This window comes from Vespula vulgaris, chromosome 17 (genome assembly GCF_905475345.1).
Source record: "Vespula vulgaris chromosome 17, iyVesVulg1.1, whole genome shotgun sequence".
Taxonomy (NCBI): domain Eukaryota; kingdom Metazoa; phylum Arthropoda; class Insecta; order Hymenoptera; family Vespidae; genus Vespula; species Vespula vulgaris.
In genome coordinates, this window is record NC_066602.1 from 1,941,652 (window position 1) to 1,969,060 (window position 27,409).

Genomic DNA, 27,409 nt, shown 5'->3' on the forward strand with positions numbered 1-27,409 from the left:
AATGTAAGAAATGAATATTGTGCATACAGTGCCCCTAGTATTTTTTTGAGGAAATTTCAAAATGAAAATGGCTGCACAATGTGTACTATTCAAATATAATATTTTTTTAAATGGAAATTTATATATATAGAATAAGAATAAAATAATAAATTAATAAAATATTGTTTGATATATTAAAATGTTTATTTTTAAATGTTTCATATATACGAGTAAAAAAAAATGAAGGATGAACCATTTACACAGTATATAGAACAAAATACACAGTAGAGTAGCATCACTATGATTCAAATAATATATGGTTAATGTAAAGTATCTTCTATGTATATGTAACGATAATACTGTTATTTTGCGCGAAATAATATTGAAAATATAAATCATTTTCATGAATGTGTACTCGTAGAATTTACGAGAGAAATGATATTTAATGATTTTTCTAATTCATTAGAAAGATAGCATCGTAGAAATGACTCCAAAACGCAAAGTAAGTTTTTAGGTTTACCAAATTATGTTATTTTTTGTACGATACTATCCCTATTCCTTTTTTCATAGTTAATACTTGTTGTTAATATTCTTGAACGATAAAAAACAAATAGAATGTAAATAATATTTAATATTTTATGATTTATAACAATTATTTAAGTTGTACATAATTTTGTTTTCTATTAACGCAGACTACTAGTTCGGAATCTACTTCATCATCGAGCTCTGGCTCTTCATCTAGTAGTTCTTCAAGTTCTGGCAGTGAATCTAGTTCATCTGATTCAGAAAACTCCAGCAGTTCTGTTAATAGTCAAAAAGCATCTGATTCGGAAAGATCTAAAAAGAAGGTACCGTTTCCAGCCGCAAGACATGTCAAATCTAAAACTGAGCCAACTCCTACTACTACGGCAGAAAATAAAAACAAAGAAAAAGTACAACCTAAATCTAGACCAGTAGTTTATTCCTCGGAATCTGAAGAATCACCTAATAAGCTGAAATCTGTGAAAAGGAAACTACCTGCCAAACCTAAAGCTACTGCTACTGTAGCACCTGTAGTTAAAGTTCAAAAACCGCCAACTAAACCAATATCTAATGTTACGCAACATAAAAATATTCCAGCTGTAAAGCCAAGTAATAAACAAACCAAGCTTTCAGGTAAGATTATATAACCTTGAAGATTTTATATATCTTATTGATTAATATATTATACAATAAAAAATTAAACAGTTTTATTTGATTAAATATAGGTCCTGCAGCAACAAATACGAAAGTAGCAGATAAATCTACGAAAATGACATCGGAACCGGTACAAAAGAAATTAAAAAAGAAGAGTATATTCAGTCCTGAAAATAGTAGCGAAAGTGACAATGCTTCCCCACCAAAAGTAAATACGATAAAAGCAGCAAACAATACCGTAAAATGTACAAAGGCTCCACCTAAAATAAAACCTGCTGATCCCAAAATAAAACCTACCGTACCATCAAGACCTGGTAAGTTATTAGTATTTATATTTAATTTTTTTGTTATTTTATTTAAAGATACAAATTTTCAAATAGATTTTTCTCTGATCACAGCACTAGTTACTAAAACTCCGCAAGTTCAAAAATCTGATAGTTCGGCTAGTTCAAAGAGCTGTTCGGGTGGATCAGGTTCCTCTGGCTCAACAGATAGCAGTAGCGATTCTGATTCATCAGAAAGCGTTACTAGTCCACAATCTCAACCTAAAAAAAAGGACGTTCCACCACCTGTTACACAAAATGTTACTACAAATGCACAACCGAAAAGGCCATCAGCCACAGTAGCACCAGTTAAACCTTTGAAATGTACAAAGAAACAAGGTATATACTGTGATTCGTATAATTTAATTACTAAATATTTTTAATTTATATATGTATATATATATATATTTTTACATGCAGGTAGGGTAAAAAGTGAAGATGATGGAGATGCATCAGGCAGTGATAAGGAAATGGATGATAATACAGAAGTAAGTTCTTCTAAAGGAACGGTTAAAGGCAAACGAAAGTTGCAAACTCGCAAAGGAAGCAAACTGCTACAACTGCAAGCGAAAGCTGCTAGTGACTCCGAATCGGATACAGGTAGATATATTATTTATTATAGTGCATTACCACATAACTGACGATTACTTTCTAATTTTAGTTAAATTCTGTATATATTAATTTTGATTCTATTATAATGGTTTGTTTATTAACTTTCTTATCGATTAATTAAGTACTAAAGAATATTCTGGGCTTTTCCCTATCAATCTTTAAGAGCATGTTCCTTAAATTATTATCTAAATTGATTGAAGAATACATAGAAGGGGTAGATTATTTTGTAAAAGCATGTAGTATTGAGAATAGAGAAGGGTAGATATACTTTATGCAGGGAGTGAATATATAGGACTCTATGCTGCCCCCTTAACACAAAAAAGCAGTATTTGCGGTTATGGATGGATGGATGAATTGGACATATATAAACGGCTCGTAGGATTCTACTGATCTATGGGAGAGATCTTTTGTATTGAAAACTAGCATGTCCAAGGTGTCCTAAGATGCAGATACAGTCTTTTTGCTTATGGCGGCAGTATGGTTCTCAGGTACGGAAACGGTAGAGCGTAAACGTATCCTGCAAATTCCACTGATCCGGTGTGATTTGTCGGGAGTAGCTGAAAGCAAGAGAAGTACGAGCAAGTCACCAGTTAAGCGTGCTGGTCCTAGTCAAGGCGCTAGACATTCATCATCCACAGCGAATAGAACCACGCAGAGCAGTGCTGGATCTAATACAGTTGCTAATAGAACTGGACAAAACTCATACAATCGTACACGTACTACAAAGGAAAGAGAATGTCCATTGGCAGCATGTTGCGATTCCCGAGGTCATCTTTCTGGGAAACTGGAAACGCATTTTACATTGGAAGCTTGTCCTTTATATCACAATACTACGCCACAAAATTGCATGTAAGAAAAATAAATCTTTCATTTCTTCATATTGTAATATACACATCATGCAATGTATTATATATTTTGTATTCATAACAATTGCAGAGAATTTTATAAAGAAAGGAAGAAAAGGGAAGAAGAACGAAAGAAGTCGATAGCTAATCTTGCTAAAAAATCACCTAAAGGAGGACATCAGACAAACGAGCAACGTAATTATCAACTTAAAGTTAAAGAAATGAGAAACAAATGGAAACCTCATACCGGGGAAGATAATGGGAGTGACAGTGGTAACGATCTTCCTGGAAATGAAAAGGACAAACAACCGCGTTTAACTAATCTAACTTCGGATTATGATCTGAAATTATTTATGGAAGCTCAAGCAATTGCCAGTGAAAAAATAGTGAGTAATATCTATTATATGCTATACCTACAATCTTTTATCCTATTAAAACTTATTTTTTTAAACTTATCAATTATAGGAAAAAGAGTTAAAAGAATTGGATTATGATGGAGAAGGTAGAAACAGTGGTGGCACGCGATGCGTTGAAATGGGAAAATGGGAAATGGAAGTTTGGTATCAAAGTCCATATCCAGAAGAATTTAGTCGTGCTCCTAAACTTTATCTTTGCGAATATTGCTTAAGATACGCTAAAAGTCGTCAGGTATTAAGAAGACATCGAGAAAAATGTTTGTGGAGACATCCACCTGGACATGAGGTATACAGGTCAGTATAAATAAACTAATTGATCATAATATAATAGAATACATTTTTTTATTTTGTAATAATATATCTGAAACATATTTTTCTTTTCTTTTTTTTTTTTTTTTGTTTTCTTTTAATTCCAGAAAAGATAAAATTGGTGTCTGGGAAGTGGATGGTAAACGTTACAAGCAATATTGCCAAAATTTGTGCCTCCTAGCAAAGTTCTTTTTGGATCACAAAACTCTTTACTATGACGTGGAACCATTCCTCTTCTACGTGATGACTATAGGTGATTCTGAAGGATGTCATACAGTTGGTTATTTCAGTAAGGTAAGTCACAAACAGTCTATTTATTTTTACTTAGTATTTTACACTTCAAGAATTAATTAAACACGTAATACACTTCATAGATATACAAAATAGGAATTTTCACATTTATTTAATGAAACGATTAATAGGAATCATTATTAATAGTTAAACATACAAGTAATCTTATTGATAGAATATTTGATAAATAGGATATTCACATGAATCTTTGATTTCCTTTTCGAAATTCAAAGTTAAAGTCTGTATAAATCTTGAATGACCTTTGACCCTGAGAAAACGCCCTCTTTCTCTCTCTCTCTCTCTCTCTCTCTCTCTCTCTCTCTCTCTCTCTGTTTCTCTCTCTCTCTCTCTCTCTCTCTCTCTCTCTCTCTCTCTCTCTCTGTTTCTCTCTCTCTCTCTCTTTCTCTTTCTCTTCCATCCCCAGACGTTCCGGAATTTTCTACCACCCTTAAAGATACACTTGGCGGGTTTCTAATCTATTTTCTCAAACGTGGATCGAATAAGATTGTATCATCATTCTAATCGAGATAAGACACGAATTTATTCGAACAATATATACAAAACATATTTCTTAAATGCTCCTAAATTTCTTTTCATTTTATTTTTATAATCGTATAAAAAAATTATATTTTTCTTATTCAATGTCGAGTTCAATGAACCCCTTTGCATTTTCATTTTGATCGTAAGATTAATGAAGTCTATTAAATTACATCAATCGTTAGGTACATTTCTACGATCATTGAGTTTGCGTGTAGGAAATTGTTTTCTTTGAGTATGCTATAAAAAATCGGATTTTTATTGCTTTCTCTTTTATTTTTGGATATACACAAAGTGCTTATAAACAATGTAATGTAAAATGAATTTAATCAAGCAACAATATACTATCTATTTTTCTTTTAATTGACATTAATGTCTGATAATATTCGTATTTGACTACTTAAATGTACTAGTCCAATGAAAAGTCTGTAAGGGTGGTTTTCCACCCTAAACGATGTGTGTATACACATATACACACACATACATACATATGTACATATATATCGAGGGTGTAGGGTCGAAATCTTTGCAGACGTTCATCGACCTTTGACCCCGACTGGGCTCGCGACCTACCATAGCTGGGAAGGGTTGATGAAGTTTTACATTTCGGAATCAATACGATTCTCTTCGATATAATACTATTCCTGATGAATCACAGACACTTCTCCAATGATTCCAAATCTCTATATATTCCAAAAGAAAAACATTTTGTCGCATATAAGAAAATTATCTTATATATATCTCTTCTATAAATTTAATCTCATAAATCATCATGAGAAAAAGAATCGGATCGATGAATCTAATTTCTTTTTCTTTTTCTTTAGAAATCTAATGTTCAATGGTACACCCTGTATAAAAGGGCGTACCTCTTCGTAGGTTCTTACACTTTCTGCAGAGGTAAAGGTGGCAGCAGTAGCAAAAGTTATTGAAATAGTACTAGTACTAGTACTAGTACTAGTAGTAATAGTAGTAGTAGTAATAGTAGTAACATCAGCAGCACCAGAAGCACCAGAAGCACTAGCAGTAGCAGTAGTAGCAGTAGCAGTAGCAACGCCAAGTCAAAATCTTTATAGACGTTCAACGACCCCGACCCTGGCCAGACAGTCGGTCGGGGTGATGGTGGTGGTTGCTGGTGAAGCTGGTAGTGATGGTAGTGGTGGAGATGGTGGTGGTAGCAGTAGCGACGGCTGGGATAGGTAAAGTGAGGGAAGGGGGTGTATCAGTGGGGGTGGTGGCCGTGGCTAGCGTACGTAGCGTACGCTATCAGCCCGGCGGCGGTGTTGGAGGTAGAAGAGGGGTGGTTGCGTCGACTGCAACGGGGATGCCGAAGGGCCATGCTCTGACGGAGGGAGTCTAGGGAAGGAGTTAGGGGCGAGAGGGCGTCGCCTCGTGTCGGGTCGTCAACCTTTGCGGCAGTGCGACGTCGGACTCGTTATTATTTCCTCTACTACTACTACTACTACTACTATTACTATACTACTATTGTTACTACTATTGTTACTACTACTATTGTTGCTACTACTGCTGCTGCTACTACTATTATTATTACTATTATTACTGTTGCTACTATTACCACCCACAATTACTACTGCTGGGTTGCTTAAAAAAATTCGATGACACAGTTTTTTCTTTTTTCTTTTTCTTTTTTTTTTTTTTTTTTTTCTTACTACCCTTCTTCTAGTTCATTCAAACTTTTCTAATAATCTTATATCTTTTACACTCTCTGGTGTAATTATATTAGTTATGTATAGTGTTATTATCATGTTAATATTAATGTTGTAATAATGTTAATATTAGACTTGCATTAGTGTCGGTATTAGTGTTTTATTAATCTTGATATTAGACTAATATTATACCGTCAGTATTAGAGTTTTATTGATATTCATTTTAATTGCAATCTCTTCGTTCTCTTTAAATGTTACTTTAATACAATATGTTTCTACTTTTCACAAGGATAAATTATGATATCTAAAAAGAATATCTAACTATTCGATTAGTATCTTCATTAATTGTAAATGCTACTTATCTTAAGTATTAAGTACATAAAATAAAAAAGAAGAGATTAAATTATTGATCGTCTAATTAATGAATTTATTTATAAATAAGAATAAAAACGGCAGACTTGGTAAGCACAATATATAATAAAACAAAATACATAATAGCAGTTCATCGTCACTTCTCAGATTTATTCGTCTGCAAATGTGTGTGTGTGTGTGTGTGTGTCAGTTTTCAGAAACGCTCGAAATCCGGTAAGCCCCGTCCGTAGCCGGAAACGAATTTACGCTCAAGTTCGCGCGCGTAGACCGTTCAAAAGAGGTAGAGAAGGGTCGAAAGAGAGAAAAAGAGATAGATAGAGAAGGGCACACCCTTTATGATTGTTCAGGTTTACTCTTCCTTAACAGTCAATATAATTCTACTGTAATTAGTCCAAAATCTTTTTCTTTTCTTTTTATTTATTAATTTATTTTTCTTTAGTTTTAATAATGCAATTTTATTCAGAAAAATTATTTTTTAAATTTCAGTCTATACATAATTCAAATCAATCGAATTGAGATATATTTTTCATAATTTTTTTCTATGTCTAATTAATATTATAACAATAATAATATAATATTAATAATATATATATAAAAGGTGAAATTTATAAATATTATTCCTTGGATATTAATTGTTAATGTTATAATTAAAAAATAGATATACATATGTGTACGAAAGTTTATGTTGAAAATTAGATAATTTTATAGATGATTGTTGATTAAAAATATGAAACATTTATTTGTTAGATCTAAAGCCTCTTAAGAAAATCTTGGACACGCCCTATTCGATTGATATTTGCAAGAACTTTATTTTATTTTTATTTCTTATTTTTATTTTCTCTTTATTATTATTCTTATTTTTACTACTACTATTATTATTATTATTATTATTATTATTATTATTATTATTATTATTATTATTATTATTATTATTATTATTTCACATGAAATTTATATTTGCTTGAAAGAAAAGAAAATAGCATTAAAAAAAAAAAAAATTGAATAGAGAATAATCATAGGTTTTATGGGCGATATATATTGATTAAAAAAAAAAGAAAGAAAGAGAAAGAGAATAAAAAAAATAAAAATACGTGATTCACTCAGAACACATCATTTTTACGATTGGTAATACGAGTCTCCTCTTTCATGGTTTTCCCGCGTATTACTTCGCAGTAGCGACCTCGAGAGCAATAGGAGCGTTGACCTTGAATTATCAGGGCGTTGACCTCGACTGCTCCGGGCGTTGACCCTGAGCAATCTAGGCGTCGACCTTTCGTGACGTGGGCGTTAACCTTGAGGAAGCGTGATCGCTTAACTGCGAATAATATGATCCATTGATGGCTCTTCTGTCATACACACATTACACCACATCACACACATACACACACACACATATGATGAACATTTTAAACGATTAGGTTTATCCTAATTATCACATTCATTTTGTTTTATTTCATACAATATATACACAAATTTCTATCAAATTGAATCAAATTTTTAAAAAATGGTCAAGTTTAATATAAAACGGCGAATTATTTTTATAAAAAATATGTCTAATGCTTTTTTGCATGTACAATACATTTCTGTTTCTTATCTACAATATTTATTTAATATCTATAATTTTGATCATCAACGTAGATGGTAACATTAAAAAAAAATATTTGACTTTATCGATCAATGATAATACCCGCATAAAAAGAAAATAGATGGCGCGAGATCATTATTACAGAAATATTAATTAAATCACTTGTCATCTACATACAAAATTTTGATTAACATTGATATTGAAATACATATGTTAACGTGATATTGTATAATTTAAAAAATACAATTAATTAATAAGAACGTTGAACTAGAGGAATAATTGTTCAGTGTATCTGAGAGTGAAATGGATAATAAGGAAATAAAAGAATAAATCTTTTTTAGTTTTATCTAACTTTTACCATCGATATCAGACAAAGTTGAAAATGAAAAAAAAATGTAATGATGATGATGATAATGATGATCATAATAATAATAATAATAATAATAACAATAACAATAATATTAATAATAATAATAATAATAATAATAATAAATAATTAGTATTTAATAATTAATATTTAATAATTCATAATTAATAATAATAATTAATAATAATAATAGTAATAGTAATAGTAATAATAATAATGATAATAATGATAATGAGATGCACATGGCATATTCAAAATGCAATGCTTCTTTGGACACTCTCCCGAAAAGGAGAAACCCAACGTCACGTGACAGAGGCAAGACTTAAAACCGGTTTTCGGGGCCGCCAAGTCCAACATTCGCAGGACTTGGATGGAACGACCTGTCCTGGTCCTGAAATCCTTGCACCTTCTCTCTCTTTTTTATTTCGTTGTATCGTTTTGCAAAAAGGGTATAAAAAACGAACATACACTGGATGATCTTCAGCCGGGGTCTTATCTTTTCAATTAACCATTCTACTATAATTACATTCGATTCGTACGGAGTTTTAATGAGTCCAATTAAAATCAGACTATAGCCCAAGACAAACGGATTCTTGGAGGTCTCAGTAAAGAATGTTGGAGAAGAAGGAAGGGAGGAGAAGAAGGAAGAGAAGGTGGATGAGGAGAAGGAAGAGGAGGAAGGTTCCACATTGGTGTGTGAGGCAGGTTCCGCGTAAACGAGACGACTTCGTCTCTTCTTACAGGTATCCCAGACAGGATCTAAAGAAAGAAAAAGAAAAGAAAAAAAAAAAGAGAGAACAAAAAGAAAAAAGGTGTTGTGTCTGAGGTGTAAGAGACTCTTGTCGAAAAGTGACTGAGACAACAAAACTACTACTACATTGCTCGCTTCAGCGATTCCATGATATTCTATTAAACGATTCATTTCCAATGGAGATCGAGTTAAGTAAGTTGATCAAATCGATCGTAATTAATAGAAAAAAAAAGAAGGATTTATTAAGAAAACGATCGTGTGGAGAAAGATTCATGGAGGTGGGGGAGGTAATTGAGCCGAAGGAAAAAAATCGGCATATACCATACGTCGATAAAGAAGAATGTCCGAGGAGTGTGGAAAAGAGGAAATCGTTCGACGCCGTTTCCAGGGAAACGCGATGATCCAACGTTTGAAGGTTCATTTGCCTAACTTCCGGCGATACGGCAGTTAGCCCGTCACAAACGCTTCCATGGTATATATATCCTGAATAATGCATAAGGACAGGAAGGTCTGTGTGAGTGCGAAAGCTTTTCTACATTCAGGAGAAGGAAGAAGACAGAAGATAGAAGATAGAAGAGAAAGAGGCGTTCAAAGAGGGATGAGATTAAGGGAGAATACCTGCGCCGCCCTTCGAAACCAAAGAGAAAGAGAAAGATAGAAGCTTGGACCGTGAAGTGTCCGAAAAGAGGACGAGTCCGACGTACATAATATAATAAATGGACAGACGGGTCTCTGGCAGCGTTTATAGTAGAGAGAGAGAAAGAGAGAGAGAGAGAGGGAGAGAGAGAGAGAGAGAGAGAGAGAGGAAGAGAGATGAGAGGATTGGGCGGATACTGTGCAAAGATAGGAGACGAAGAGGCATTGGGAGGAAGAGAGGGACGAGAAAAGGGAAGGAAGGTGTACCAGACGGATACAGGATTGAGAGAGAAAAAGAGACTTCGGGTATTTCGAGTTGGAAGAGGGAAGGAACGACAGACGGTCAGCGTCTGAAACGTGACTCGTGAATTTTCTTCTTCCTCCTCTACCTCTTACACCTTATCAATCGAAATCGTTGATCTTTTCTTTTTCCTTGTTCTCTTCTCTCTCTCTCTCTCTCTCTCCTCCTTTTCTTTTTTTTTTAATATCTCCACAAAATTGAATAATTTTCCAAGATATATTCGATATTAGGAAAAGATGCTTCTAAATTCTTACTCCGAAAAGTAAAAGAAATGTCATGAATTTCTTCTTCGTAGTAAACGAGAGAGAGAAAAGAAAAAATTAGACAAACTTGGTATATTTCTAAAAAGAGGACAAAACTAACGTTGCCGAAAAAATTCTTTTAAATCTTTAAAAAAGAAATTTGAGATTAAGGGGGAAAGAAAGCCAGATGATTTTCCTTCCTTCGAAAAATACATTGGGGTAAACGGGAGGGATGGATGGAAGCGCTGGGGAGGGTTAGGTTGTGCGAAAAAGGAGTGGGATGACGTAGAGTGGCACGACGAGAGTCGAGTAGAGTAGTAGAGGTCGTCGATACGATACGCAGCCGCGCGAGAGCTTCGTCGAGAAGAGGTTGGGGTAGGCTCGTCCCGACCATCCCTCTCTCTCTCTCTCTCTTTCTCTCTCTCTTTCCACCTCCTTCGAACTTCCCCTTCCCTCGTGCGCCTACTCTACGTTTTCGCCTCTTTCCCTCAACCCCCTTATCCTCCTCTTCCTCTTCCTCCTCCACCTCCACCTCTTCCTCCTCCTCCTCCTCCTCCTCCGCCACCTCTTGCCGACGGACCAGGGTTCGATCGATGCCAGACAGTCCCGTTCGCACGACCAAATCCCACCGAATACACGTCTTTCCCTTAGGAAAGGGCTTTCATCCTTTCTTCCTTTCCCCACCCTTCACCGTTTCCTCTTTCTTCCTCAAAGAAAACACCTTTAATTTTCTACTTAGCGATATCTTAATATTCGAGGATACACCATATCGTATCGTATCGATTGATTTCATTCAATATATCTTGTCTTTGATCGTCTTTTCTTTTTGTTTCTTTTTTCTTTTTTTTTTTTAATTTTTGTTATTTTTTATTTTAGTTTATTTTATTTTTGTTTTTTTTTGTTGTTTTTTTTTCTTTTTTTTTTTTTGGAAGAGGATAAAAATGAAAATAAATTAAGAAAAGAAAAGAAAGAGGAAGGATGTTGTGGGTGAGATAAGAAACGCATCTCTTTCGGCAGCAACACCCCGTATGTTAAGAGGAACGCTTTGTTGGGCATAAAGAAAGTTGTGGAGGAGGAGGAGGAGGAGGAGGAGGAGGAGGAGGAGGAGGACGACGACGACGAGGAGGAAACACGGTGCATCTAAATATAGAAGTGACCGACGCGCAAGGAGCCGCGAAACGTTAAGTCTCCTTCACAACGTGACTATCCTCCATTGGTTTCTTCGTCGCCAAAAGTTTGACTTTGGCTATGAAAGATGTCGTAGCGAAAAGTTTAACTTGATGATTAAGACAAACGATTTGTAATTTCTTGTCTTATTTCTTTGCTTTTTCTTTATTTTTTATTTCTAATATTCTAAGAACTGGAGAAAACTTGTCAAAATTACGTATATCTTATTGGTCCACGGAAAGATTAGATAAATAGAATTTCATTCTAATCGATAATATAAAACTATATTACAAAAAGAAGAAGATAAAGATATAAATACGAAGTATTGTCATTTTCAGTAGATGCAACAGCATCTTCTTCTCCATGGATGACATTTTATTCGCATGAAGTGAAATAATCGATCGTTCAGACTCTCGCCAATCATCTCTCTCTTTCTCTCTTGCGTTTTTCATTGTGCTCGTCTTATTCTTACAGCCGAGTAGACGTTCGTTCACCTACGCACAGGGAGGCTAACGCTCCTCCCTCTCTTTCGTTCTGCCCTCCTCCTCCTTCCTTCTCCTCCTCCTTCTCCTCCTCCTCCTCCTCCTCCTCTTCCTTCTTCTCATTCCACCTCACTCGTGCGAGACGTGTTTATGAACGCACCGAGAAGGAAAGAGTGAGCGAGAGAGGGATATACAATGGATGCCAGGCTGCGTTCCAATGCCTTCCTATCGTCGCACGTGTGCGCTCACTTACAGCCACTTTATGGCACTGTGATACACAGAAAAGGATACTGACCGATTGGAAACCTTTTACGATCGACGCCTGTACGCGGTCACGTTGAATGCTTTCTTTCTGCATTCCCGACCGATGACCGATCTTTCTTTCTTTCTTTTTTTCTCTAACTCCTTCTCTCTCTCTCTCTCTCTCTCTCTCTTTTTCTCTCCCCCTCCGTCTTTCTTTCGCTTCCTCCATCTTGTCTTTCTTGCAAATGCAGAGAAATCGTATCGATGAGAACTTATCGCTATTATAATAATGTAGTCTGTGTTATCTCATAATACTGGAATACTTTCCAATAACTTTTGTAGAGTCTACTTTAGGATCATTTAAAAGATAAAACGAGTTTATTATTCGAGTTATCCTTTGTGGTTATGTCTCGTATTCCTCGTTAAATTGATAAATTCTCTCGCAATTAAATAATTCTCTCGCATATTTTTCTACCTACATATGTATTTGTATATCGCGATCGATTGAAATTTAAGTTCTGAAAGTAATGGCTGACTCATCGTCATTGTATTATTATTATTATTATTATTATCATTATTATTATCGTTATTATTATTGTTATTATTATTATGGCCAGCTGTCCATTAATACGAAAGAAACGATGCGAAAGTGTCGGATGATTAATAATGAAATCGTAGCTTATTTACGTAATGACGAATTATCTGTGGAACGGCAAATGTTTCATCGCGAGATTCTCATTCTGTTATAGAGGATATATTTAGAGTAATATCCGAGATAATCTGGGTTGTGGATGAGCATGAAAGTTTATTAAAGATTTCATTGAAATGAGTTTTCGTTATTTTCAATAAAATTCTTTTTATAAGGCTAAATTTCGATTAGAATTATGAATTGATCTGATTCTAAACATCGATATTACATCCTTCGAATTTATCCAATATGCTTTCCACTGAAATTCCTTTTATAAGGTTAACTTTCGATTAGAATTATCAATATTTGATTCTGAAAACATTGAGATTATGTATCTAATTCGTCAGTGATATTCTTCAGATTAATTTAAAACAACGTAGATATATGGAGTGTTAAAACACTATGAAAGCTACACGATCGTTACTCTATGCGCCAGCTTGCTGCGTTTCGGAGATGAAAGGAGCGAAGAAGGGCTCGTATCGATTCCACGGAACTATATCTATGAAATAAGCTTTGACCTCCGCCTCGATGTCTTCGAGAGACTTTCCTACGACACTCTATTCAATCTTTCTTATTCCTTTTTTACTTCTTCTCCAATATCTTAGAAACAATCGAACAAACAATATTTTACTAATCGCTTCAACACTTGTTAGTTTTAATGACGGCCATGTTTAATATCGTGAAGGGGTGACTTTTTATATCACGTTTCTTGTGGCCGATGAAACAGATTTTTACTTCGTACTACATATACCCTGTGGAATAATCGTAAAAAAGAAAATATATTACATTCGTATCTCTCATTTCTATCGGATTTAACTCCAATTTTACATAATATAAAAATAAAGAAAAGATTGAATAAATTTTTACTATAAATTAGTTTATACGCGCGCATACTTTTGTGTATGTGTGTCTGTGTAATTGTACGGTCATTTGATTAACTTCGAACGATAACAGTTTCGGCGCATCGTGCCGATTGTTTCGTATTAAATGAACACAGCAAAAGAGATGCATCAGGGAATGCAGAGGTGGGGATAAAACGGGTGATGCCTCCTTTCGCGAGAAACGTTTGCCGCAAGTGTTGGTGGTAGGGATGGCGAGACGGCCCTGAGTCTCTGAAGACTACCGGTCCAAGGCCGTCGCGGGCCCCAGATTTTCTCTCTCTCTCTTTCTCTCTTCTGTTCACCTCTTACCCTCCTCGTGTCTCTTTGTTTGCCACTCTCCTCCACGGAACTCTAAGAGAGTTGCTGCCCCTCCTAAAACTCCACTCTGACGTGGTTCCCCTTATTTAGCCTTCATACGGTTCCACTTGAAATCCTACGAAAACCAACGAAAATTTAGATCTTTTCCTTTTCTTCCTTTTTCATCGTCAATATTTATCGTCATGTTTTCTCCCCCCTCCCCTCTCTCTCTCTCTTTCTCTCTTCTCTTTACATAAATTTTTCAATCTATTTACTCGTTTTATCAAAGACAAGATAATTTGAAGTATGAAATTTATAGCCTGACTTCATGAATAATTATTATTACAATTGATAGAACTCAACTGATGATTGGCTATGAATGGCAACGAATAGCTATGAATAGCAACGAATGTGATCGAAATCAAAGAAACTTTGGTATAGTCATTTAATAAAGAATAGTGCTGTTAGGCTTTCAGTAGATTGTGGAGTGCTAACCGATCCTTTGGTCCCGGTCAAAACGGCTCTTCGAATGACCAACCAAGAGGGGCCTTATGCTGCACTCTCTCTCTCTTTCTCTCTCCTTCTCCCTCTCTCTCTCTCTCTCTCTCTCTCTCGCTCTCTCTCTCTTTCTGACCTCTTCGCATCCTTTCTTCCTTCTTCCTCTTCGTCTCCTTTTAGCAACTCGCTCGCTTACTCGCACGCACGCGCGGTCTCTTCAGGTTGTGTCCTTCGGATCGTTGTTGCCTCACTCGGCGGTTAGCAACAGCTTGGCTGCTATGCCCGGTAATACCGGGTGTCTTAAATAAAACACGACTTACTTTAGCACAGCATTTTCTCTTCTCAACTATTAATCGAACATTTAATCAACAATTTTAGATCGTTTCAATAAGTTCAAACATAATTTCAATCATCCGATCTATTAATTTCTTTCTTTCTAATATTTTTTTCTAGAATTATTTTTCGTGTGAATAATACAGAAACAATTGTTAGGATCTAAGATACGTTATGAATATTTCTTAGTAAATTATTTCATATTTTTAATAGGTTTTAGGTTATCTCGTTATCATTGGTAAAGTAGAAACCTGCCTTTTCATCGTGGAACGTAAAAAAAAATATGGAGGAATATTAACAATTTCATTTATTTAATTTCTTTTATCTTTTTTAATGATCATCGTCTTTAAAATTTAAATGTCTTCCTTTACATCCTCCATAATATTTTTTTCTCTCTTTTTCTATTTCGTTATCTTCGATAATTAGCTCGTATAAATGATCTAATATAATAATTGACAAAAAATGAGTGTTGCTCAAAATGAATGAGCTCTAGGGCATTGCTCGTAATACAGGATAGAAGATTAAGCTTCTCTCCTCTTTTACGAAGAAGAATGCTCAGAGATTTTCCTTTGTGTTAAGGTGGACAAAGATAGGCAGTGTCGATTGTAGAATTGCATTCTATTGCAATTGTAAGATCATGTCACAGGATAAGAAGAAAAAAGTGTGCGATATGAGTGTATTCGATAAATAGGACTTTTAAAGAAATGAAAATATAATCGTATTATTACCATTTGTATGTATATAAATGTTAAATACATATACATACATGTTCCAATTATTGATTGCTCGAACGTTGAAAAGAATTTTTATTTCATTCGTTAGAGAAATTAATTGATATTTTAATCAAAAGGACAATTAATAAAAGGAAAAAGAAGAAAAAGAAGAAAAAGAGAAGAGAAGGAAAAGATCCGATATAGAAGAAGAGAAACGATCGGTTATCCTGTAAATGAAATTCTTTAGGAGTATCTCTCGTGCAAAAGGGATTCAATTAGAAAGGAGGACGAGGAGTACCACTTAAATTAGAATAAATTCGATATTATAAGTCAAGATGGCTTGATATTACTTTTGTCTCGACGTGGTCGATCTATCAGGTTGTCAAAGTACGAGTGATCTATCATAAGACAAAATAATTTTTAATAATAATAATAATAATTATTATTATTATTATCATCATCATCATCGTCATCATCATTATCGTTATATTTAATTTTAGTAATACGTATCAAGTTAGAACATTTGATATTTTAATGCAGAAATAGAGAGAAAGAGAGAGAGAGAGAGTACAATGATCTCGAAGAAAGGGAATATCCGAAATAGATCTCTACTATTCTCAGGGACGAATTAGAGAGGATATTTGAAGGACGTGTGTTAAATTTGTAAAGCATGATTGATTCGCAACAACTCCCTCAAATATTAATCCTCTACATTTCCGTACTTCTTTTTCCCTTCTGATATGCAATTTTTGAAAAGGTTCACATTCATATTGTTCCTTTTTATTTATATTCCAGGAAAAGAATTCTTTCCTGAACTACAACGTCTCCTGTATCCTGACGTTACCACCATATCAGAGACAAGGCTATGGTCGACTTCTCATCGACTTTAGTAAGTACAGTCTTTTATAATAGTAATAATATAATCGAACATATATAAAATCTCAACTCAGGAAGCCAACATCCTTTAAGCTAAAACATCAGAAAAAGATATATAAGTCGTTCAAATCAAAGTCTGTGTTTCTTTGCAATAGATTTCTCTCGATAATATACTTCTTTAGTCTGGTAAAGACATCTTAAAAGAGAGAAAGAGAGAGATAAGAAATCAATTGGCCAAATTCCAGGAAGTAAGATTCGATAATAAGAAAGAAAATTGGGCGTTGTGTCTCTGCTGGAGACCTTAGGGGATACAATAATTCGTGAATTCTTGCTACTTGAAAATAAAATTAAAAAAAAAAACAAAAAAAAACAAAAAAAGAAAAGAAAAGAAAAAAGAGAAAGAAAGATGAAAAGAGATCTTTTACGACACAAAAGAAATTCTCTATCTCTTTGTGAAATTCCATTGTGAATCCTCGTCAATGATGATCCTAGTGTCCATTGGTCGTAGTTGTTTGTCGCAGTAACGAACAGTTTCTAAAGACCCCTTTCGATCCCTCCCACCGCCTCTTCTCTCTTTCCTTCTCTCTTTCTCTCTCTCTCTCTCTTTCTCCAGCGAATCGTAGCGTAGATAATTAAACGTGGGCTTTTTGCCGTGACGTCATTTTCATTGATGCCGTCGAGGCATGTTGGGAGGGAGAAACGGTGATGAGGGAAAGGAGGAGAGATAAATGGAAGGGGGTGAGGTTTGTGTGGGTCGACGTACTACCAAGGGAGGATTAGAGTTGCGGATGGGGTGGTGGTTCCGCAGGGTTTGCTGCAAAGAGAGAGAGATAGATAGATAGAGTGGAGTGGCGTAGGAACCCGGTAAAATCGTAGTATAGTCTGGGTTAACGTTGGTGTATTGGAAGGAGTGTATGGTTAAGATACATACAGTAGTTATATTGGTATTGGTATATACCGATGCAGAGAAAGAAAGAAAGAAAGAAAGAGAGAGAGAGAGAGAGGAGGAAGGGAACCTGGTAAAATCGTAGCATAGTCTGGGCTACAGCGACGACAACACATTGATGTATTAGAAGTGGTGTATAATCGAGATACAGAAGTAATATTGGTATTGGTGTATAGAGAGAACGAGAGATGGAGAGAGAAGTAGAGTGGCGTAGGAACCGGGTGAAATCGTAGCAAAGTCTGGGCAACGTCGACGACAACGTAGATGTATTGGAAGTGGTATATGGTCGAGATGTAGTAGTAGTAGTAGTAGTAGTAGTAGTAGTAGTAGTAGTAGTAGTAGTAGTAGTAGTAGTGTGGTGGTGGTGGTGTATACTGGAGTGGTTAGCAGGAGCAGCAGGAGCAGCAGCAGCAGCAGCGGAAAGTGCGACGCCCGGCGTCTCGCCGCATCGATCGACTACCTACCCCCACCATACAGCATCAGCACAGGCCTTGCGGATTCGCACGAACGCGCAGTCAAACACAGAAGGGCGACCACTGAGGGTGTACTACGCGTTTACTAGAGTGAGAGAGATAGAGAACCCAGACACGCAAAGTGTCCGTCTCGTTTCCCTTCCCACCTACCCTTTCGACGCAACCCAGCCAGACTCTACCTTTCTCTCTCTCCCTCTCTCTCTCTCTCTTTCTCTCTTCGGTACTTGCGTAGGGATCGCAATCGTATGACCTCCCGTGACCTCGCACCACTAGTCCCTCTCCTAGGGTTGGTTACCGTAGGTAGGGTTGCCAGGCCCACCACCAACGCCCTCTTTTCCTTCTTCCCATGTAGGACTAAGAGAAGGAGGAGTCTTCTTCTTCTTCTTCTTCTTCTTCTTCTACTTCTACTACTACTACTACTACTACTACTTCGATTTTCTACCTCCATCATTCATTCTCTTCCTACTATCCAACGATTCCAAAAGTCTGCAAACTAAACGGACGCGTAATGAATGCGTTCAACCCTCCCGAAGTAATCGTTGGAATGGGAATCAGAGGGAGAGAAGCCAGAAACAAGGTGGTTCTGATGGTGATGCTGTTTGGAGGGAGGATTGTCCTTTCTCTCTCTCTCTCTCTCTCTCTCTCTCTCTCTCTCTCTCTCTCTCCCTCTCTCTTCTCTCGTCTCTTCTCTCTTCTCTCTTTTGAGCTTGTGGGAGTTTGCACGGACCAGGAAGACGCAGGAGGAAGAGGAGGTACTCAGTATGGTCGTTGAACCTCCCAGTCTCCAGGACATCCCGGAATAGGACCGGTCCTGTTCTTTCTCTCTCTCTTTTTTTTCTATCTTTCTCTTTTGCTCGTTCCTACTTCATCGCTGGGGTTCCTGTGTTTCCCTTATCCACTGTATATATGTATATATATATATATATATATATACACTTTTTGTTTTTATTTATTTATTTTTTTAACGAATATCTACAAAAATCAGGCAGATGCAATACGATCTTTCGGATCGAAGCTACGATTAGGAGGAAGCGTAATATGAACTGCGTCGAATGATGATCTTCTCTTCTCGATAAACGAGTGTTCTTCCTCCTCTTCCTCCTCCTCCTTCTTCTTCTTCTTCTTCTTCTTCTTCTTCTTCTTCTTCTCCTCTTCTTTCTCTTGGAAGTCGATCCTTCTTATGGAGTACTCGAGTATCGTTCGCTTCGATGAAAGACAGTAGTTCGAAAAGGTTTAAGATTTCGATCCAGGATATATACCCCTAAGTTCCTGAACTGTCGAACTTGATCTCACTCTTTTTCTTATCGTTCAAAACTTGTTTAAAATCTAGTTCATCTGTAAATGATAGCTGATTTCTATTTAGAGCTAAATAGTTTCTATTCGGTTAGGCACTCGCAATACGTTTTAATCATGTTTGAGGTATCACGATTTAGGTATCTTTATCGAATGTAGAAAAATTAAATAATAATATTAGCATTATGGTGGACTGTGTTCTATCCATTATAGGATTAAGATACCGACGAGATTAAGATATGGCTGAAATTGTAATAAAATAGGATTATCATTGTCCGATAAGATAATAATCAGCTAACTTGGGTATCACGTTGATTATAAATTTTTGTTTAGATTAAAGTAGCCTGTTTGATATATTGTATTAGGTAGAAATTCGGATTGCAATTATTAGCAGCTGGAGAACTTTGATATTTTTTAATTGTTTATCTAATCAATTAGACATATAATTACGTAATTACTTATAAATAATATAAAAAAAAAACACGTGTCGTTATCATATCGATAACGATTGAATTTGGAGAAGACAGAAACTAAATGGAAATTTACCAATTTATCATTTTTAGGGTAATGAGTTAAATTAATCATTTATAATGATATTCTGTAAAACGAATGGAAAAACTAAAAAGAAAAAAAAGAAAACTCATTTCACTTGTCAGACTAATTCGGAAAATGGGCCGGCCGTGTCAAGATCGAACTTGAAAGGCCAACTGATACCGTTGTGAATCTCGATGAGAGGAAATAACCACCGTAGTTCTCTTGGTTACACGTAATGCAACCCAGTACATATCGAAGCGTTTGTCGGTTAAAAAAAGCTTTGATAACAAATTTAATATAAATAAAAATTAATTAACAAATGAATAATCTCTCTCTCTCTCTATATATATATATATATATATATATATATATATTTCTATAAAAATGTCTTGTGAATATAAATTAAATATAATTTCATATATCTGCAATAATCGATTAATTAAAAATGGAATAAACAAAAATGTTTATGATGATATAATTTTGTTAGTAATCATTAAAACAAAATTATAAAGTATAAAATATAAAAGTTAAAAATATATTTCCAATAATAGTTGGAAGTGAAAAAAAAAAATTATAACAAAATTTTGACAATAATAGAGTGAACATTTCTAATCAAAATTAGGACTTCATTAAAATCGCAAATTAAAGCAATTAATGAATATATTTTGATAATATAAGCACATATCTCTCTTTCTCTTTCACCTCTTCTATCTACTCGGATACTCGAAGCAAGCGATGCGGAACGAACGTTCAACCGAAGAAGAAAGAGTATACCTCATCATGCTTTTCTTGCTTCAGCAGCCACGTTGCTGCAAACGAATCTTTCTTCTCTTCTTATTCTTCTTCATAATACTTTTTATGAAATAAATTATTCTTCTAAAACCTCCTCGTTCTATGATCGAGAAATTATTAATCACGAGTATGAAAAATCAATTTTGAAAAAAGACAAAAAATCAAGAAAAAAGCAACGACAAAAAATGAGAAAACTATAGTCAGTTTTCCGAAGATAATGTTGTCGCCATCTTGAACGAAGCCTCGACCCGGTATTCTTGGTATTTCTTGTCTAGAGTCTAAAACGGACTCTCAACGAACGGATGCGGACGGATGCGGACGCAATCCTGAGGCCTCTCTGCTATTTCATCCTTCGCCGGTCACTGACACTACGCGTGCCGATCACTATAAGCATCCAAAGACTACTTCCAATTCCAATATGGAATAGTCCAAATATGATTGATCTTTTTTATCGATATCATTGATTAATTATAGATTCTTCTTCGTGTTTTCTTTTTTTTTTTTTTTAATCATCTTTTTTTTAGATCTAATAAATTTTTTATTTATCTTTCAGTCCGTTTAATAATACTAATTAGTGTTATTATAAATATATGTATATATGGATGTAAAAATGGAAAATGTAAAAAAAAGATGGCGTATATGCAAATGCATATATATATATATATATATATATATATAGAATTTAGCATGGTGCACTTAACCGATGCTACATTACATTATCTTAATATTCGAAAGAGAAAAACAAGAAGACACGAAGAAGTCGAGATGCATTTCGTTGGAAAGTGCAGTCGAGTGCAGACGAATCGTAGATATGTATTCGCATCAATGCACTTAACCCTTAACTTCTATAGTATACATGCACAATCGGGAAAGTTCAAGTCTCTTGGAATTTTTTTATAGGTCAAATTTTTCTCTCTTTTATTTTCTCTTTTTTATTATTTTTTTTTTTTCTTTTACACGTGACCTCTTCAAAGTTGTCAATAACGCTTAATTAATTAAATCCGTTATTTTCATTAAAGTTTTGTCGTAGCAGATTCCATGTTTTTATATCAGAGCTGTGTAGTATATTATTAAAAATATACTAGGTATATAAATATACAGTAATATATATTAAATTCTTATAAATTTATTTGCAAAATCTATATTCATTAATTTATATATGAAAAGAAATTATTGATGTTATAAATTTATATTTAATATTATAAAAATTACACAGAACAATTTTTAAGAATAAAAGGAGAACCGATTAGAAGAAAAGATAGATAAGAGAATAGATCCGTGAAATTTTGAAAATTATTCACAAAATTACGTTTCCTCATTTTCAAAACGATTAGAAAATGTGTGACGGTTAGAAAATGTAGATGATGGTCAAGTGCAATAGGGGGTCTGTAAAATGTCATGTGCGGAACAGTCATATCATCAGAGTCAGCTAGTCAGTATTCGTCGACACTCCTATAATGTTGAAAACGAACTCAACTGCCTTTCTATTTCCTGTGATCGTCAAGCATTATTTATGAAGGTGTATTATCCCTCTTTCGCGATGCATCCCACGCGATGCTTGCTTTTCCATTCAGAGAACTTGCTATACTAGAATAACTGTGTGCGTGTGTCTATGGAATCCTGATTTTACGGAACAGCTTCTATTGTTGGCTTCATTGGCTCGAGACAAGCCTTTTCTATATACAACACTGTTCTTCAAAATGAAAGAGCACAAGTTTTGTGTGAGACGAGGCGCCTACGTTCAACTACACTAACTTCCTTATTTATACTTTTATTTTTTTAATTAATAAATCGTAGCTATATTCTATAATTTTTATTTGACGTACATATGTCATAACTCTACACTTATATATAAATTTACCAATAGTTATATCGTCAAAAACTAAATTTATGTGTAATGTATATAATATTTATATATATATATATATATATATATATATATATATGTATGTATGTATGTATGTATGTATGTACGTACACACACAAATTATAACTATATATAAAATAAAATAAGACATTATTTTCATAATAAATGTTAACAAAAATTATACATTGAATAGCAATAAATTACTATAGCAAAGAATAATTTGTAAAAAAAAAAAGAAAGAAAAAAGAAGAAAGGAAAACTACTTATGAAGCGTATTTTTTCGATTAGGTTATCTATTAACAAGGGTTGAGAAGAAGATAGGTTCGCCAGAGAAACCTTTATCGGATTTGGGTCTAATATCTTATCGAAGTTATTGGAAGGATGTTTTGTTACAATATCTTTGCAATTTTGGTGGCAAGGAACTTTCAGTGAAAGGTGGGACGTTTAATTAATTATTCGTTTTGTTTTTCTCAAAGTTATGAATTCAAAATTATTGTAGAAACAATTGTAATTTTTTGGCTTCACAGACATTAGCAAAGAAATGGCGATTGACTCTTATGATATTGTAAGTACTTTGCAAGCTCTTGGAATGATGAAGTATTGGAAAGGCAAGCATATTATATTGAAGAAACAGGTAGGTTTCTATTTTTCTATCTATTTTATTTTATTGTGTTTTTTTTCTTTTTTTTTTTGTCACGAGCAAACGCGCTCGAGAATATGACTGACAGAGAATTTGACGACTAATCATTTATGCGATGAGAAATATAAAAGATTATGTAAAACGATAATTATAATATGGAATCTCTGAAATCTACTAATTAACCATATTGACAAATGAAAATAAATATTTTTAAAACGATAGCTAGTAGCCACGGTGTCTCTAAAACTCTTTAACAAGTCACGATAAAAAAGTTCAAATAAATTTTTAAACAATATCTGCCATATTGTCGATAAAATTTTCGAATTATCGTTTATCATAACATTTCGTCATTTGCAATCGTCTGATAAATAAGAATAATTTTTTAAACCGAAGAAATAACGAATTGAAGTTACTAATTAGAAAGGAGGGAGAAGGTTTAAAGAAAAAGAGAGAAAAAAAAAGAAAGATAGACAGACAGAAAGACAGACAGACAAACAAATGGATGTAGTAGAAAAGTAAAAAAATAATTTCAGGACGTGATAGACGACTACAAGGAGAGGGTGAAGAGACGAGGTCTCGTCTACAAGGAGATCGATCCGGAGTGCCTAAAATGGAATCCCTTCCAACCTCCCAAGACTCCCTCAGCTTCGAACTAAGAGGGCAAAGAGGAAGATCGAAAAGAGATGAAGAAAAGAAGGAAAAGGAGAAAGGAGGAGGTTGGACTCTTCTCTCTTGTGAGTAGTATGTGAGAAACCCCGTCGTATGTATGAGACTGAAAAAAAGAAAAAGAAAAAGAAAAAAAGAAACAGTAAAAAAGAGAAAGAAAGAATGATGTCAACGTTTGTATGTCTGTCTGTCTGTCTGTCTGTCTGTCTGTCTGTCTGTAGTTTGCCTGTCTGGTTTGTGTCTATGTGTGAATGCGCGTACGTGTGTGAATCATACAAACATCTAAAAGAGAGAAAGAATGATACTAACATTGATATGTATATAATATGTTAGAATGAGAAAGAATGATATTAACATTCATATGTGTATAACATGTAAGAGAGAGAGAGAGAGAGAAAGAATGATACTATCATTCATAAGTATATAACATGTCAGAGAAAGAAAGAGAATGATACTAGCATTCATATGAGTATATATGTATATGACAGAGAGAAAGAGAGAGATAGAGAGAGAGAGAGAGAAAGAATGATGCCAATATTTATGTGTGTATACATAAATGATGAGAGAGATGCAGTTATACGTGTATATGTGTGTGGAAGAGGGAGAGAGAGAAAGAGAGAAGTATAGCAAGATCCAATCCTTTGGCACTCCTTTTGGAGTGTTCAACAAGGAGGCGTTGGGTTGGTCGATTTCTCTTGTAAATTTTTTCTTTTTTCTCTTATTCTTCTTTTTCTTCTTCGTCATCGTCATTGCAGAGAAGCCGTAAAGCAGATTTCACGCCTGTAACGATTGGTAAGGGCCATAGAATCCTTCCTGGAACTCGTTCGTTCCACGTCGAAGTCTCTGAAGAGACCAATGAGGAACGTGTAAAAGTGGACTGAGAAGAAGATTAGATGAGAAATTGGTATATGTATGGTAGTTGTTGTAGTTGGCTCTTCTTCTTTTTATTATTATTATTATTATTATTTCTTTTTTTTCTACTTTAAAAAAGTTTTTTTTAATCTTTATTTCTTATTTTTTGTTTTATGAGATTGACAAATATACAAAGACTATGATACTTTTTTCCCTTCATAAATGACAATTATGACTTTTGATTCTTGATGTTTGATCTTTCGTGGTTCGATCTTTGTTGGAACTTAAATATATTTTTTATAAATAAATAATAATAATAATAATATTTTATTAATACTATATTATTATTGTTATTGGAAATAAATAATATACTTAAGTCTATATATATATATATATATATATATATATATATATATATATATATATATATGGGAAAGAGAAGGATGAGCTATGTTAATTTATTTTCTTTCTCCTTCTCTCTTTCTCTTTATAGATGTGATCACTATAGTTTAGACCCCTCGTATCTTGACCTTGTAGGTCGGGGATAGAAAAGGGATGGAAGGTCAACTTATATATGGTGAGTCTGTCTCAACCATACTTGTATGAATATATGTATGTATGTATGTATGTATGTATGTATGTATGTATGTATGTATGTATGTATGTATGTATGTATATATGTATGTATGTAAGAATGTATGTATGTATGTATATATATACATATGTATATACTCCGAGTTAAAAAAATTAAGAATCTCCATAACTTTATATATTATTATCACATAGAAATGAGAAATTGTTTTTAAATATAATTATTATTACGTATTCTCCATTTATAAAATATTATTTATTTAATATCTCTTATAGAACTCATGTTAAAATTTAAATTTACAAACAAAGAAAAAAGTTGATAAAATTAAACGACAAATTTTCAAAGAAATTTCGACAAAATTGCATAGATAAATTCTATAGATGAAAAATATATATTTAAGAGTACATGTATATGCATTCACGTAGGTTAAAGAGAGATAACGATATACAGTATATTCATTTGGAAACTTTCGATATAAATATCTCGAAAACAATCGAAAACAAAAATTTTTGAGAAAAATATTAAATAGAAAAGTTTCACGGTTTCAACAAGGGGATACAAGTATCCTATTTATTTGTTACCAGTTAGACGTTTTTAAGAGTATTGGTAGATAAACTTTTTTTATTTCAAATGAAAACCTATAGTTATTTTCGCATATTCTAATTCCGAAAGAGGGAAAAAAAGAAGAAACTTTTCTATTTAATATTTTTTCCAAAAATGTATCGCTTTCAAGGTATATATTTATATTGAAAGTTTTCAAATGAACACGCTGTATATATACAGACATATGTACAATACGCGTATACGTGTATTATGTATATTATCGATCAGTTCGGTAAAGTGCCTCCTGTTTGTTGGTGAGAGAGAAAATAAAAAAAAAAGAAATATAGTGCGACGATACACGAAGGAAGGAAGGAAGCAGCCTATCGTTAAGGAAAAGAAATACAAAAATAGCTTGGAAAGTATATTGCAAGGTCAAAGGCGATCGATCTATCGAACTATTTATTATTTTGCTATTTTTCCTTTCTTTATCTCGAATGGACGAACAATCGATATTTGTAGTTAATTAAATAAAACGTTAATAATCGAATGAAATGTAATATATAGTAAATAGATAATATGTGAGATTTGTATAAAAAAAAGTTATGTGTATATATATATATATATATATATATATATATATATATATATATATATATATTAAAAATTATATAATTATATAATTATGTAATTATATATATATATATGTATATTACAAATCTCCATGTAATAAATTGGTTAATTTTTATTATTAAACATTATCTTTATAGGATATACATATTGTTTTTATTCATATAACCATTCTACCATTCCTTAAATTTATAAGTAACTCAAATATTTTTCTAATAACTATTATAAAATGATTATATAATATTATATAATCATTTTATCAATATATATATATATATATATATATATATATATATATATATATACCGGGTGTTCAGTGTAACGCTTGCTATGATTTTTCAAGCACTTTCGATAGTTGGAAAAAAAAAATGTTTTATAAAAAAAAATTATTGATCATTAATCAACGAATCAAAAACAAAAATTGCAGAAATATTTTTTCGCGAAAAAATCCAAGTCACTCGGTTTTTTAATCGATATTGTAGAACTTTCTCTACGTAGAATTGAAAGTAACAATGAGACAAATTCAAGAGTGTAGGACGAAGATATATTTGTTTAATAACTAGTTTCAAAAATCACTTGCTCTATACATTCTATTTCTGAATACTATCAGTGTTTGACTAACGCGTTTATGATGCCACTTATTACATTAAAATTAATATTTATATAATATTTCTATTCTACAGAAATCACCAATCATAAGTGAGGAATATAGCACAATTCTACAATTCAATTGCTGACAGTCAGCAGTTTTTATGGACAAACTAAAACACCATAGGAACGTCTCAAGAAATATATTACATCAACATTAATAGTTTTAATTATAACTATGTACAATGTTGTTATTACATTTACCTACGTATGTAAATTATTTATAAGACTGTACAAATATAATGTTATTGTAAAATCGAAAATTTATAGAATAAAAATTTGAATTTTTACAAATCAATCCAGTACACTTTTTCCTTTAAATCATACCTTCAATATCGGCTCCCTTTACGAT

General features: G+C 33.5%; 1 protein-coding gene across 6 annotated transcripts; it reads left to right on the plus strand.

Annotated features, from left to right (window-relative positions):
- Positions 1–301: 301 nt before the first annotated feature.
- On the plus strand, positions 302–27,331 carry LOC127069917 (histone acetyltransferase KAT7). 6 transcript variants are annotated; one of them, XR_007783788.1, is made up of 14 exons: positions 302–481; positions 672–1,134; positions 1,227–1,469; positions 1,554–1,817; positions 1,899–2,078; positions 2,567–2,939; positions 3,027–3,321; positions 3,401–3,645; positions 3,768–3,954; positions 16,504–16,597; positions 22,778–22,924; positions 23,017–23,123; positions 23,663–23,863; positions 27,093–27,331. XR_007783788.1 is itself a non-coding variant. In XM_051007628.1 (13 exons), the coding sequence occupies exons 1-13, from the start codon at positions 464–466 to the stop codon at positions 23,783–23,785; spliced, it is 2,739 nt and encodes a 912-aa protein (XP_050863585.1). In that variant the 5' UTR covers positions 302–463; the 3' UTR covers positions 23,786–24,755. The 6 variants fall into 6 exon arrangements, 4 of the variants coding, with proteins under 4 accessions (XP_050863585.1, XP_050863586.1, XP_050863587.1 ...); XR_007783789.1 differs by lacking the exon at positions 27,093–27,331 and adding an exon at positions 24,551–24,755; XM_051007628.1 differs by lacking the exon at positions 27,093–27,331 and having other exon boundaries at positions 23,663–24,755.
- Positions 27,332–27,409: the final 78 nt, after the last annotated feature.